The 12,099-nt window shown below is 36.0% G+C and overlaps 1 protein-coding gene across 1 annotated transcript; it reads right to left on the bottom strand.

Moving 5' to 3' along the window:
* Positions 1-162: 162 nt before the first annotated feature.
* Positions 163-9,177, bottom strand: LOC140003866 (COP1-interacting protein 7-like). The gene is made up of 14 exons (XM_072084528.1): positions 9,020-9,177; positions 8,779-8,911; positions 7,619-7,798; positions 6,504-6,624; positions 6,390-6,429; positions 6,099-6,151; positions 5,967-6,022; positions 5,395-5,547; positions 4,990-5,207; positions 3,085-4,703; positions 1,728-2,669; positions 886-1,276; positions 559-624; positions 163-465 (listed from the first exon to the last, which is right to left on the bottom strand). The coding sequence occupies exons 2-14, from the start codon at positions 8,835-8,837 to the stop codon at positions 398-400; spliced, it is 3,966 nt and encodes a 1,321-aa protein (XP_071940629.1). The 5' UTR covers positions 8,838-8,911; positions 9,020-9,177; the 3' UTR covers positions 163-397.
* Between the last annotated feature and the right edge of the window lie 2,922 nt (positions 9,178-12,099).

Here is a 12,099-nt window from a genome sequence, read left to right as displayed (position 1 = left end):
GAGCCTTTGTAATCAGTCATTTCATTATATGCATAATAATAAGACACAGACGTCAAAAATTAGTTCCACTCGATATTACGCCGAAAAAGTATCCACTTTGTCATCTAAAAATCCACGAGGTTAAGAATTTAGGCACAGCGCAATAAATAGAGAGAAGGAAAGGGATATTAAGGGAGAGTTGTGCATTTCGAGTTCCTGTTTAACACAATGAAGTGCAAATGAATCTCAAACAATTCACTTACGAAAAAGACGAGAGTAAAGTTGCAATGCAATCAACCATCTGGATGTTCAGGTTAAGGCCTGAGAATTTACAAGGATCCATTTATACAACAAAACTTCTTAAAGGAAAGAGCCGATGACACAACAAAACTGAAAGCAACGATGTTGAGACTCCTCTTCATGTTGTCAACTTCTTTTCACCTGTCTTGCTACGAAATGACGACAACAAAGAGAAATGGCGAGAAGCTGCAGCGAAGAAAGATTGTCAAATACACATTCCACGATCTCCAAAGATGTAAACAGCAAAAGGATTTTTGTGTAAGTTGTAAATGGACTTACATTTCTGGGAAGCATTGCCCGATGTAGGAGTTTCGTCTTCCGAAATTAGATTCTTTAACGTATGAACTGCAATAAACACGTATGTTAAATGTGGTCAGTTAGCAGATTAATTTAAGTCAGACTGACTTAACCATGATTATGTGATTTTCCACAACAGAAGGAGATGCACATACTAATACTTCTGGACTCATCTGCTAAAGACTGATGCAAGGACCAGATGTTCCTTAGAATATTGTAGTTGTCATTGTTAAATGGACATCCTAGTCAAGAGTCTCAAAATTTTCTAGACACAAATCGACTGTATAAAAGGTAGGAACTATGCAATACCTTCACCAGACCCTGTGCATGAAGCATTATTATGTGGCTTAAAACCATTGCTAGTCGCATTATCTAATTCGAGGCTTTGATCGCCTGCAGCTGTACTATGGCTCTTCTTTCCAAACTTCAAAAGCTTTCTAAGCCCTTTTGGTGACTCTTTTACTTGAACTTTTGCTAAAGCTTCTGGAATGGTCTCAATTTGTAGTGATTTTTCATTAACCACATAAGCTTTAGCAGCTGTAGTTGTTCCTGAGCTTGTCGGGAATGCTTTACCATAATCAGAATTTCGAGTACAAGGGTCTTCCAAAGAGGAGATTCGAGCAAAAGGGGCATGGTAAGGTTTTTCAGCAGCACTAACTTCCAAACTTTTGGATGATTCCTCCACACGACTGGTGTTCACCTGATTATCGCACAAAAAAAGAAACAAAAATTCATACAGCCCACATATTATATGGCAGGTGTAAAAGCGTCTAGAGAAAATCGGTAACTCTAAATGCAACAAATAATAACTGAAATCATTAGTAAACAGTTTCAACCTTCTGTAGTTTACTTTCTAGAACTATATTATCAAATCATAACTGTAAAGAACCCATAATAGACAACGAAAACTTCCTGACTCTATCAAAGCCATGTTATATTGGGATAATAAATAAAAATTTTCCGCAAAAAATGCATCAGTTATGTACGTGTTGCATACTTTTGCAATTACAGTTTTTTGATCATTGCTTTTTTTTTTTCTTTTTTTCCCCTTTCCCATACCAGATTATATTGACTGCTTAAGATCCTCAGCCACTTCAACTGTGCATCGTAAAAAAAAATATATAAACAGAGTTCTGACTTTCAAATACTACCTCATTAGAATTGGATTGCCTTTGCAATGGACCAGGTATGAGAGCTTCATCAACCATGTTGCTGAGGGATGGTGGTGCACGAATTGCAGCATAATTGGATACTCTTTCAGATTGATCCAGCATGCCAGGACTTTCAAACTGAGAAATCTCAATTTTTGCTCCAGAAGCATTTAGAACAGGAAGAGAAGGCTTGTCATTTTCAAGAACAACATTTTTCTCGACAATTGGGTAATCATCTGCTTCCGTATGCTGAGATAATGTGACATTGCTCACAAAAAACTCAGAACTTCCAGAAGTTGCTGAAGGCTTGGCCTCATCTATGTTCCTTGTTTCCTTAGGAAGTAGCAACTTCTTGTTGACAACATTGGACGGCCCCTTGGTTGTTTTCAGCTTAAGTTCAGGAAGAGTTGCAGCCTTTCTTTTGTCAAGGTTCATAATAGCAGACATTTTTGTGCTGTCAGGCTCATCAGATAATTTCAGCTTTGATACTCTCTCAGCACTTTGTACCTTTGTTGAAGTTAAAGAATGGTTGCCAACAGTTTTTGGCTCCGATAATCTTCTAATCCGGGCCATGGAAGTCTTTGATTCAGGAGTAACCCCACTGCTATCTTTCTTTGGGTCAGACAATGATGAGGCTGATCTTGTCAATCTATTTCCAGGAAAGAGACCACCTTCACTTAGTTTACTGGATTTGGAGGCTTTACGAGACTCATTGGATACAAGAGACGTTCTGACTTTTGATCTCTGCAAAGGTGACGATGACCCAGGCTCTGAATCACTGAACTTGGATCCTCTATGAGAGATAGGAGAAAGTTTGGTTGGCAGTTTTCTTGTTTCCAGTGATGGTGCTGTTGAACCAGCAGAGGTAGAGCCGCATCTTGCAGCAATCCTTTTCTGCCTATCCAACTTTAGAGCTTCAAGCCGCTTTAAGTCTGCCTCCTCCTGTCAAGATACATATGTTAAACTCTAATAAAACAAAAGTCTGCAAAGCTATTAAATGTATTGTAGAAAAAAAAATGAAGGAGAGTAGCATAAGCTTTCAGGTACAGGCAAACAGAAAAAGTCACTGATACATGAACTTAACCAACCACTTGGAGAGTACATGGTCTTCATATTAGAAACTGTGTTTCAAACACAGAGCAAGAATTTTATCTGCCACATTGCCATTTTCATAAGACAATTGTAAAATTAATCTTTAGATACATCGTTACTCTCCAGTTGTTTTGTTAACTTCCTTAAAATACTGCAAGTGCAAACTTGAATAGATGGCTGAACAAGATCAGTAACAACTATTTACACCTATCTCGACCTTGAATTTGATACTTAACAGTATCCTGTCAATCAGAATCAATTGTACCTTCTCTTTCTTCATTTTCTGGATATCAGCCTTGAAGGCACGTATCCTCTCAGCACGTGCCCGTGCATCCTCTAAAGGACTTGTCTTTGATGGTTTTCCTTTTCTTATAGGTCCTCCAGTCCTTTCCTTATCTAAAGTTCCTGAAGTACCTTTAGAGCTCCGGGTTTTCTCTGATTTTTTAGTAGTTGCCTTGACGTTATTCAAAGCTGCCTTTGCACCTTTATTCAGTGTAGCAGTACCTTCCTTGGAGACCTGCATTTCATAGTCCAAAGCAGGATCATATCCAACAGACCTTTTCTCTGTGCCACGTTCTGGTATCAGGCTCATGTCATCTGGCTCATAGCTGACTGTTTTCCTAATACCACTAGAAAGGTTCTCAGAATTTTGATAAGAAGATGGAAGCTCAGAATCCATATCAATAGCAGTTCTACCCTCTGGTACAGCTTGATTTAATGCCATTGACCTGAATGGTACTATGAAAGACTCATCTCTGATACCACAGGATGACTCTCCATGCAACTTACTGTTCACATGTTCAAATTCATTAACTGCTAATGGATCTGAAGAATTGTGTCGTTCTGAAAGCTTTTCTCTTCTGCCAACCATAAAATCATCATTTGAAGTCCTAGAGATGAACCTTCTTCCTTTTGTCTCTGCATATTGCATATCCATTGGATCATCGAGTCCCCTTGCATCGTTATATCCTCCTCTGGAAAGCAAACCTTCATCATTTGATCCTCTGCCAATGCGAGTTCTATATCCATTACCTTCATGGACTGAAGTCATTCTCCTATCTAGTATTTCATTTGAATCTCTCCCAACAAGACCCGAAGGATCATCAATAACAGTATTTTGTCGTCTTCGCGCCTTGCCAGCATTTTCCTTTGCAAACATGCCTTCATTGGAAGTATGATTTTCTTCATCAGCACCTTTCAACAGAAAATTTTGAAATGCTGCCCAGTGCCCACCATCAGTATCCTTTTCAAATATACTCTCTTCTTTATTGTCAATTGGTTCAGCTTTTGACTTGGAATGATCCCCTTTTCTTTTTGATGACCTTGAAGTTTTGGTACAATATGCACCAATATTGTCAGCCTGATAATCTTCATCATCTATACCACTTTCAGAATCAGCTTCTGATTCTGAACCATCGCCAGTAGAGTTCTTTGCTTCAGAGGTTATGTAATTAATGTTTCGGATGACAACAACACCTGACTGCTTTTTACCAGATCGTCCATCTTTCTTCCGTGATTGAAGATGCTGTGAACCTTCCTTATCCAAGTCTCCACTCTCCTGCAACCTTGATTTGGTGTCCATGTCTGAAATTTCGGATTCATAATTGTCATCTCTATCATCCATAGACTGCCTTTTCTGTCTATTCTTAGGACTAGCACTGAATCGAGTATCCTCCATAGGTGGATAAGGTGGCTGGTAAAAGGGAATACCACCCGGAAAAGCCTGATAATAGGGCATCCCCTGCACAGGATATGGCGGAAACATTGGCATGGAACCATTTGCAGAATGCATAGGCCAAGGTGGATACATTGGATGCGGAAATTGGCCTTGAAAATAATCTTGTTGACTGAATGAAGGCTGGTGATTCATTGGAGGTTTTTCACCTAGGGACCAAATAAACGTGAATGTCATTTAATTGTGAACGAAAAATAGAACTACTTTGAATTCGGCAACAACTTCGAGGCGAAAGCAGTAAATAACATCCCAATCGAGTTAAAAAAGTGTGCAAACTAATGAAATACAAAGAAAAAAAAAAGAGATTTTTTTGCTGCTAGATAATTCACAGACAATTGCCATTTGGTTTAACAGTTAAAATACCAAACAGAATCACAGCAACAGGTAAAAGAGCGAGATGAAACATCTAGATAGGGACCAAGATTGAACATTTACCCGAATTGATATCTACACCCGATTTCTCATTATTTTCGGAAGCTGACTCATTATTGAAGTCATTCTGTTTGTTACCCATACTGGAAAGCACAATACCAGAGGCATTCATGGCAGAAAAGTCCGATCGGCCAGACAATGCTTCTGTTGCTTCAATTTCTACCCACTGCCCAGTCTCATGCTTTTTCTTCCACAGATTAATGAATTTTGAGGATGCATCCCTGGCACAGAATTAGCATAATACCAGAATAATCAACTCTAAAGACCAGATGCTGCTGGAATATAATAATTGGGAACATAGCCCTTTGACAGTCAATGTCCTATTAATGACTTGCCATAACTAAAAAACCAGAAGAATGATAATGCAGAAGGCGAGGGAACAGAAAGAATGAGACAAAAATTGCTTACTTTAATCGTGAAGCACCAAAGCATTCAGCAAATGATGCAAGTGGTGCCATGTCATCAACATCAAAACCAGCAGCCACCGCACGAGCAAAAGCCATACCCTGTTCTTTGCGCAGCACTTGTTTGCGTGTCTCTAGGACTTTCAGAAGCTGGACTCTGTTGAACAAGAAAATTGACTACAGTAAGACTAAAGCACATAATAGATCTTTTCATCCCCGGCACGTTATTCTGAGAGATATGCAAAAATGTGATTAAATATTGAAAACAAAGCTCAACTCTGTGAAGAGATTAACTTAAAAATCAATAGATTCATCCAAAGAAATTTATAGCTTTTCTTTTAATGTCAGAAAGCCACGCACTTATTTCAGGACTTTAATTAGCAGTATATGTTCCACAACCTGACAAAATTTCTCTTTACTTCCAAATAATCACATACCAGAATAATGCAGCATAGGTACTGGATTAAGTTCAATCTAACCTGATCGAGAAGTCCCACGACTAATATTTGCACAACATGTAAACATTATTTGATATATACTTATGCAATTCAGACATGTAATTTTCAGTAGACATACTTTGAATTTCCATCCTGCGTGTATTCACCGCTTGTTTGAGCTTGAGTTGCCTCAGGCTGCCAGAAACACAATGGTTATGATTTAGAGATACAACATATGGTGGATTTGGTGTAAGTGGCAAATGACAAGTACCTTGTATAAGACAATTGCTTTCTCATCATTTAGGTCTGGACTGCTTTTGGAACCTGTCAAAATTTTAGACATGCAAATCAATGCCTTGTCCTATCAACTATTAGTCAATGGTACAAGACCAAAATCACTATACAAAAGGACAAGAAAGAAACCAAAAATATGAATTCAGAACCGCTGATGCAAACTGCTTACAAAACCAAATGATCCAAGATGCAAAGAAAAGGCGAAACGGGAAATGGACTATCAATTACATACAAACACATGGAATATGTTATTGTCCTCAGGCAATACCTTCATTAGCTTTTAAAGGCTTCACTTCGTGGTCTTCAACCTACAAAACACACAACAACATGAATAAACTAATTGATGGCCAGAAGACAGGACATTCTAATTGAAGATGCTTACCATTTTCTGCCCTGCATCATTGCTTCCTTGGAGGGTGATTGCTTCCTCAATCTGTAAGATCTCAGACTCTACAGTATGCACCCTTTCCAAGATCTCAGGAGTGCTCACAAAACGAACAAACCTATTTTAAAGCAACAAATATCATTTCCACTATGTGATTGATATTAGTACTGTTGCAGTAGTAAGAGAGACGTTAACAGAGATGCTGTTTTCCTTGCTTGTCTCAGTACATTAACAACCATCTATGCTAGTATTGTCAATTTTCAACTAAGCAGGGATGATTTCTCTTTGGATTAAATCAGAATGAGAATTTGAATAACTGAAAACTGAAGATTGAGGTTAGATCCACGAGTATATACAGCTTCATCAGCATTAAAATTATCTACACGAGCAAGTAGCTAATACAGAATGCAGATACCACCATACCAAGAGGAATGGCTTTATCTTGTTAGGTAACATGAAATCACTTCTGGGAAAAAAAAAAAAGGTTCTTACAACTCAAACATAAAGACATCTTAGCTCTGCAGTACTAAAACAAAAAATGGAAATCTTGGATCCTTCCAAGCAACAAGGCCCAAGAATGACACAACTTCGTGCCCTGTGAAGAGATAATAATACCATTCAATTTTACTTAATGATCCTATTCATATGCAAGGATCGCGACATAAGCTAGCATCAAAGATAATGGCCTAACAGGTTTGGTAATTTGTTGGGTTACAATAAAACTGAAAAGCTTGCAGTAAATTTATTTGCCGCATCAAACTTCTTTTTCCACACCGAATATTTTGCAGAAGCAGAGAAAGCATCAGTTAAAAACAGTTTCTTTAGTAACTGAAAGCACCAGCCTGAATAAAGTTCACCCCAATCGGATACAAGACCTATACAATCGTTTTATCCCTACCCAAATTCTAATCTCATAAGTAACATTTGTATCATCAATTGCAAGTTAGTTGTATCATGACACAATATTCGTTCACAGCCAAAAGGCAGCAGGACAGGAAGAGTAGTTCAAGCGGAAAGACAAAAAGTACAAGTCATGTTAGTAGACATCACTGTTATGCCAGCAATTTGTAAAATAGAAAAGTCCCGAGATATTATCAGATACTGATATAAACCTTTCCACTGTTCCTTTGGTAAACCATGATGCATCAGTTTGCGGCTCTGGTTCAAGCACAATAGAATAACCACCCTTCTCAATCTGATCTCGTGCAGTCTTCAAGTGGGCAAGAAACGGATTTAATAAACCTGAAGCAATTTTCTCCTTCTTTCCATTCGCAATAATAAACAAATCACACCTGATAAAAGCAGTTAATTGCATCAGAAACTGTCAAAAGTCACAATTTAACTACCTCATGTCTTTACTGCAACAAGTTATCAGTATTGAAAAGTACATGACAGCAAAATACAAATAAAAGTAGGCACAATAGAAATTATAGGAGCAATAACATAGCATTGACTAATGAATAGGAGCTTTGCTGCAGCCTGAAGAATGCAGCAGAACAAGAAACTACAAACCAGCTTACACTGTTTGCTTTTGTTCTTCGTTCTCTTTACTAATTAAAAATCGTTAAGATTCCTGCTCACTAGTTGTAAAAGAACAAAAGATAAATGAAATAATGTCCCCAAAGTGAATGAGTCACAAATTTAGCTAGACAGTAATATTGACTCTCATTGACCAACCAGAAAAAGTCAGGTGCAACCTCTCCTGAGAGGTAGCTTTGTCTCATCTCAATATGGAGGCCGCAGGGAATTAATAAAGCTGTTACATTTTCGTTTCACCAATAGTTTACAAACCAAATTAAGAACTTTTCTCAATCAAAATCACCAGAAATACTTAATATCATTCTTTTTTTTATTTTACAAGCATTTTCATTCACATGAATCAAAAGATGAAGAAAAGACTTAAAAGTTCAAGGAATTATGCATTGTTTCATAATGCAATAATATCGGTAAAAAACCGAATTAATCGGACCAAATTTTAAAAGCTTTGCACAAAGGAGGGGTCAAAAAAACACACTATTGAGGCATATACTATATATTGGGCAAAAAATAACTCAAATTTGAGGAATCCTTAGCCTGTACGTATTCATTTAGTTCGGGAAAATCATTGCAAATACATGCCGAAATTTTCCAAACAATAACAGACCAAAAAAGTTAATAACTCATCAGCAAAAATTCTTTATTCCACGTCATCCAATCAAATACCCATCAAAAGGAAATAAGCTCATGCAAATAAAAATTTCGAAACTTCTGACCAAAAAGCAAAAACCTTCACCTAGTTCGAGTAGGAGTGAGGTGAAATACAGCCGAGTCAAGCCTAGTAGTCGACTTCATCTCTTCGCCGTTCTTCACTTCAATCCGAACCGATCAGCTGGGCTGAATTCGAGCAGAGATCTCCGAGAATGAGCCTGAAAATCTTCAATTTGTTAATTCACAAATAATTCCATCATCGCAATTGCCTCCATTCATCATTCTTCATCACTCTTCAAACCATAAAAGAATAGTTGAATAAATACCTTAAAAAACTTGGCTTCCAATCAATGCTGCTCATTCATCCACATTCATTCTCTCCGTGTAGAGAGAGAAAGTGACTGTATCACCTCGGAGTGGGTGTGCATCTGCATACAAGGAGAGAAAGAGCGAGTGAGTGTGTATCCCTCTCTCTATCTCTCAGCTGAATATGTGAGCATATATGTAGGTAGAGAGAGAAAGAGATAGTGTGTGAGTGCGTGAGAGAGAAAGTGGTCACTTTTACTCAGAAGCCGACCGGAGAGGATGGCGAAAGGTGGAAGGAAAAAAAAATGTCAGGAGTAGGAATTAGACGTTGAAAACCCGCCAGAGGTAAAAAGGGAAAAAAGGTAGGGGTAATTTTGGTAATTCGAGAAGCGAAGGGACGAAAGAGTGACAGGATGAGAAGGAGAAGGGACAAATGGGTGGGGAATAATTCAAGTAAAATGACGTTAATAACCTTAGGGCTGCTGGGTTAAAGAGGAAGAGATCAGGGAGTGGGGTATGGCATTGCAGCCAGTTGTACGCTGGCTGTGTGCATTATTAGTCAATTATTTACAGTATAATTTATTGTGACAAATGGAGTTGACTAAAGTAACTAAAATAATTTAATTATTTTTTGTTTTTACTTCAAATTTTATGAAGTTTTCAATAAAAATTCCTGGCAAGAAAATGTTCGATTTGAAGTAATTTTGAGATTTTTACGTAATATGAGTTAGTTAATGGGCATGCATGCAAGCATGCCCAATGACTTCATTTATGTCTGATAAAGTATTTTAGTTTATTGTCATATTTTTATTTGTTATTATGTAATGACGAAACATTTGACTATCGATAGATTATGTTTAATATTATCCAACAAAAAATTTAAAAAGAAAGGCATTAGGAAAGGCCGTGTTACAAAATAAAATCTATACAAGTTTTTTTTTTTAATTATTAGTCTTGCACAATCAAATTAGTCGAGACACCTTGAATTATGAAAAAAAATTTATGATATTAATGGCTAATATGCAGCTCGGGGCAAATATTTTTTGATTGCATATACAAAGGACGTTCACTTCTTATAATATTTGTAGTAATAACTCATAGTACCTTCTTTTCTCTTTTCCTTTTTCATCTTCTTCTAAATGTAGTAAGGGAATGCCATATATAATTTAGTAGTTTTTCTTTCCAAAAAAAAAAAGGAAGGGGATTGTCTCCTAACTCGATGCAGAGATTTAAAAAGTGGTATTTCTACAAATGAATTTGAGTATAGTCAAAATAATTAATTTGAATTTAAACTTGACTTATGAGTTCTTATAAAAAATTGATGAAATAAAACGAAAAGTATTCCAATTTTAGTATCTACATGATTTTACAATAGACGATGAGAAAGGGCACATGAGAGCAAGAACAACTTTCCTTTAGAAAAAGTCACAAAAATAAAAATGATAAGAATGCAGGAAAATTTTAAAAACAAAAAAGGTGATGGAGCTTAGGCCATGGATTAAAATAATTGGCCACTTTTAGGAGACAGGAAACAAACTCATCAAGCAATCACGCCAATTATGGTAATCAACTAAGCAACATTGGATGCTAAACAAAGGTGTGAGATACCCCCGACAACAATGGAGAAATCAATATACAATATACAATAAACAAAGGCTGTTTAATTCTTCTCGTGATTCCTCCCATAGCTTGAATCTTGATACCATATTTCATTTCATTCCCCAAACATCAAAATCATGAATAGTGATATGGATCCATCTCAATCGAACTTTCAAGGGATAATGACAGTAAGGCATTTACTTGGCTAAAAATAGATCGGAAATGTGATTATATAACTCTTCCTTTTTATTATGAATTTAAGTTGAAAAAGAAATTTCAACAACATAATAGATCAGCAGATTATTATATTTAAATTTAAAAAAAAAGTACAAATAGATGGGCACCAAGCAGAACAAAATTCCAAATTTCTATATGGGAAACAAACAGGATATTTATTATTGTAGACCTACCTATCACATAGGATACTTTATACCGTTAGAAGGGCCTGCATGTTCATAATATATATATATATATGTATGTGTGCAGTGGCGGAGCCAGAAAAAATTTTCAGTGGGAGCAAAAGCAACCCTAAAATTTTTTACTTACTCTTTTTTTAGTTTTTTAAGGAAAAAAATATTCATTAACAAGTACAAATGATGCATATATTTTATGAAAAACATAAAAAAACAACCATTTACAATTGCTCATAACGAGTTTTCATATTTTGATAACGGTTTACAACCTTTTCATTTTGAACTTCACGAAGTATATTTTTATCAATATAAGTAACTAAACAATTATTCATTTAAGTGTCTTCCATTTTATTTTGTAACCGATTCTTCACTATATTCATTATTGAAAAAACCCTTTCTAAGGTAGCTATAACAACAAGTAAAATCAAAGACAACTTTAAAAGCATATAAACCAATAGATACACAAAACTCCAGGGGACACACTTAAAATTATATCAAATTTTTATAGGTATCATAGAAATTTAAGGGCCCCCAGTGCCCCCAGTGTAAATCCGCCACTGTATTTGTGTATATATATATATTGTATTTGGACATGGGGATTTTTTTTTTGGGCTTTGAGGAGTTTTCTTGTTTTGTAATAACACCAAAATAGGAAATTTGGCACCCTTTGGAGTTTTGAGGAATTTCATTTTTCTTTTCTCAAGACCAAAGCCAAATAAATTTACTCAGATAACATGAAGGGCATTTATATACTTCGACCATAACTGTGGAGCATGTTGAGATTATTTATTATTAATGTTTTTTAGCATTAGTTTGCTGAATGTTAGAAGATTGATTTGTTATAATTGTAAGGGAGTAATACTCCTTATTAATGTAATTACTATTATTCATTTGTTGGAGGCTAGGCATACATCCTCCTCCTAATTTTAAGTTTGTTAATAAAACATAAGGCATTTATGCAAATCTGTCCACCAATTTTACTATCATAGTATCTTTGAGAGTTTCTAATCTCTAATTGTGGTGAAAAAGGAATATATATATATATATATATATATATATATATATATATATATATATATATATATATA

The sequence above is a fragment of the Coffea arabica genome, chromosome 3e, assembly GCF_036785885.1.
Source record: "Coffea arabica cultivar ET-39 chromosome 3e, Coffea Arabica ET-39 HiFi, whole genome shotgun sequence".
Taxonomy (NCBI): Eukaryota; Viridiplantae; Streptophyta; class Magnoliopsida; order Gentianales; family Rubiaceae; genus Coffea; species Coffea arabica.
Note: the sequence above shows the minus strand (reverse complement) of the source record. Positions and strands in the feature narration are given on the sequence as shown.

Coding starts and splice junctions, on each gene's coding strand:
- LOC140003866 (XM_072084528.1), bottom strand. CDS start 8,837: ATGAAGTCGACTACTAGGCTTGACTCGGCTGTATTTCACCTCACTCCT. Junction 6,625..7,618: donor ACCAAAGGAACAGTGGAAAG/GTTTATATCAGT, acceptor GCTTTAAAATAG/GTTTGTTCGTTTTGTGAGCA. Junction 5,548..5,966: donor ACGCAGGATGGAAATTCAAA/GTATGTCTACTG, acceptor CTTGTTCAACAG/AGTCCAGCTTCTGAAAGTCC.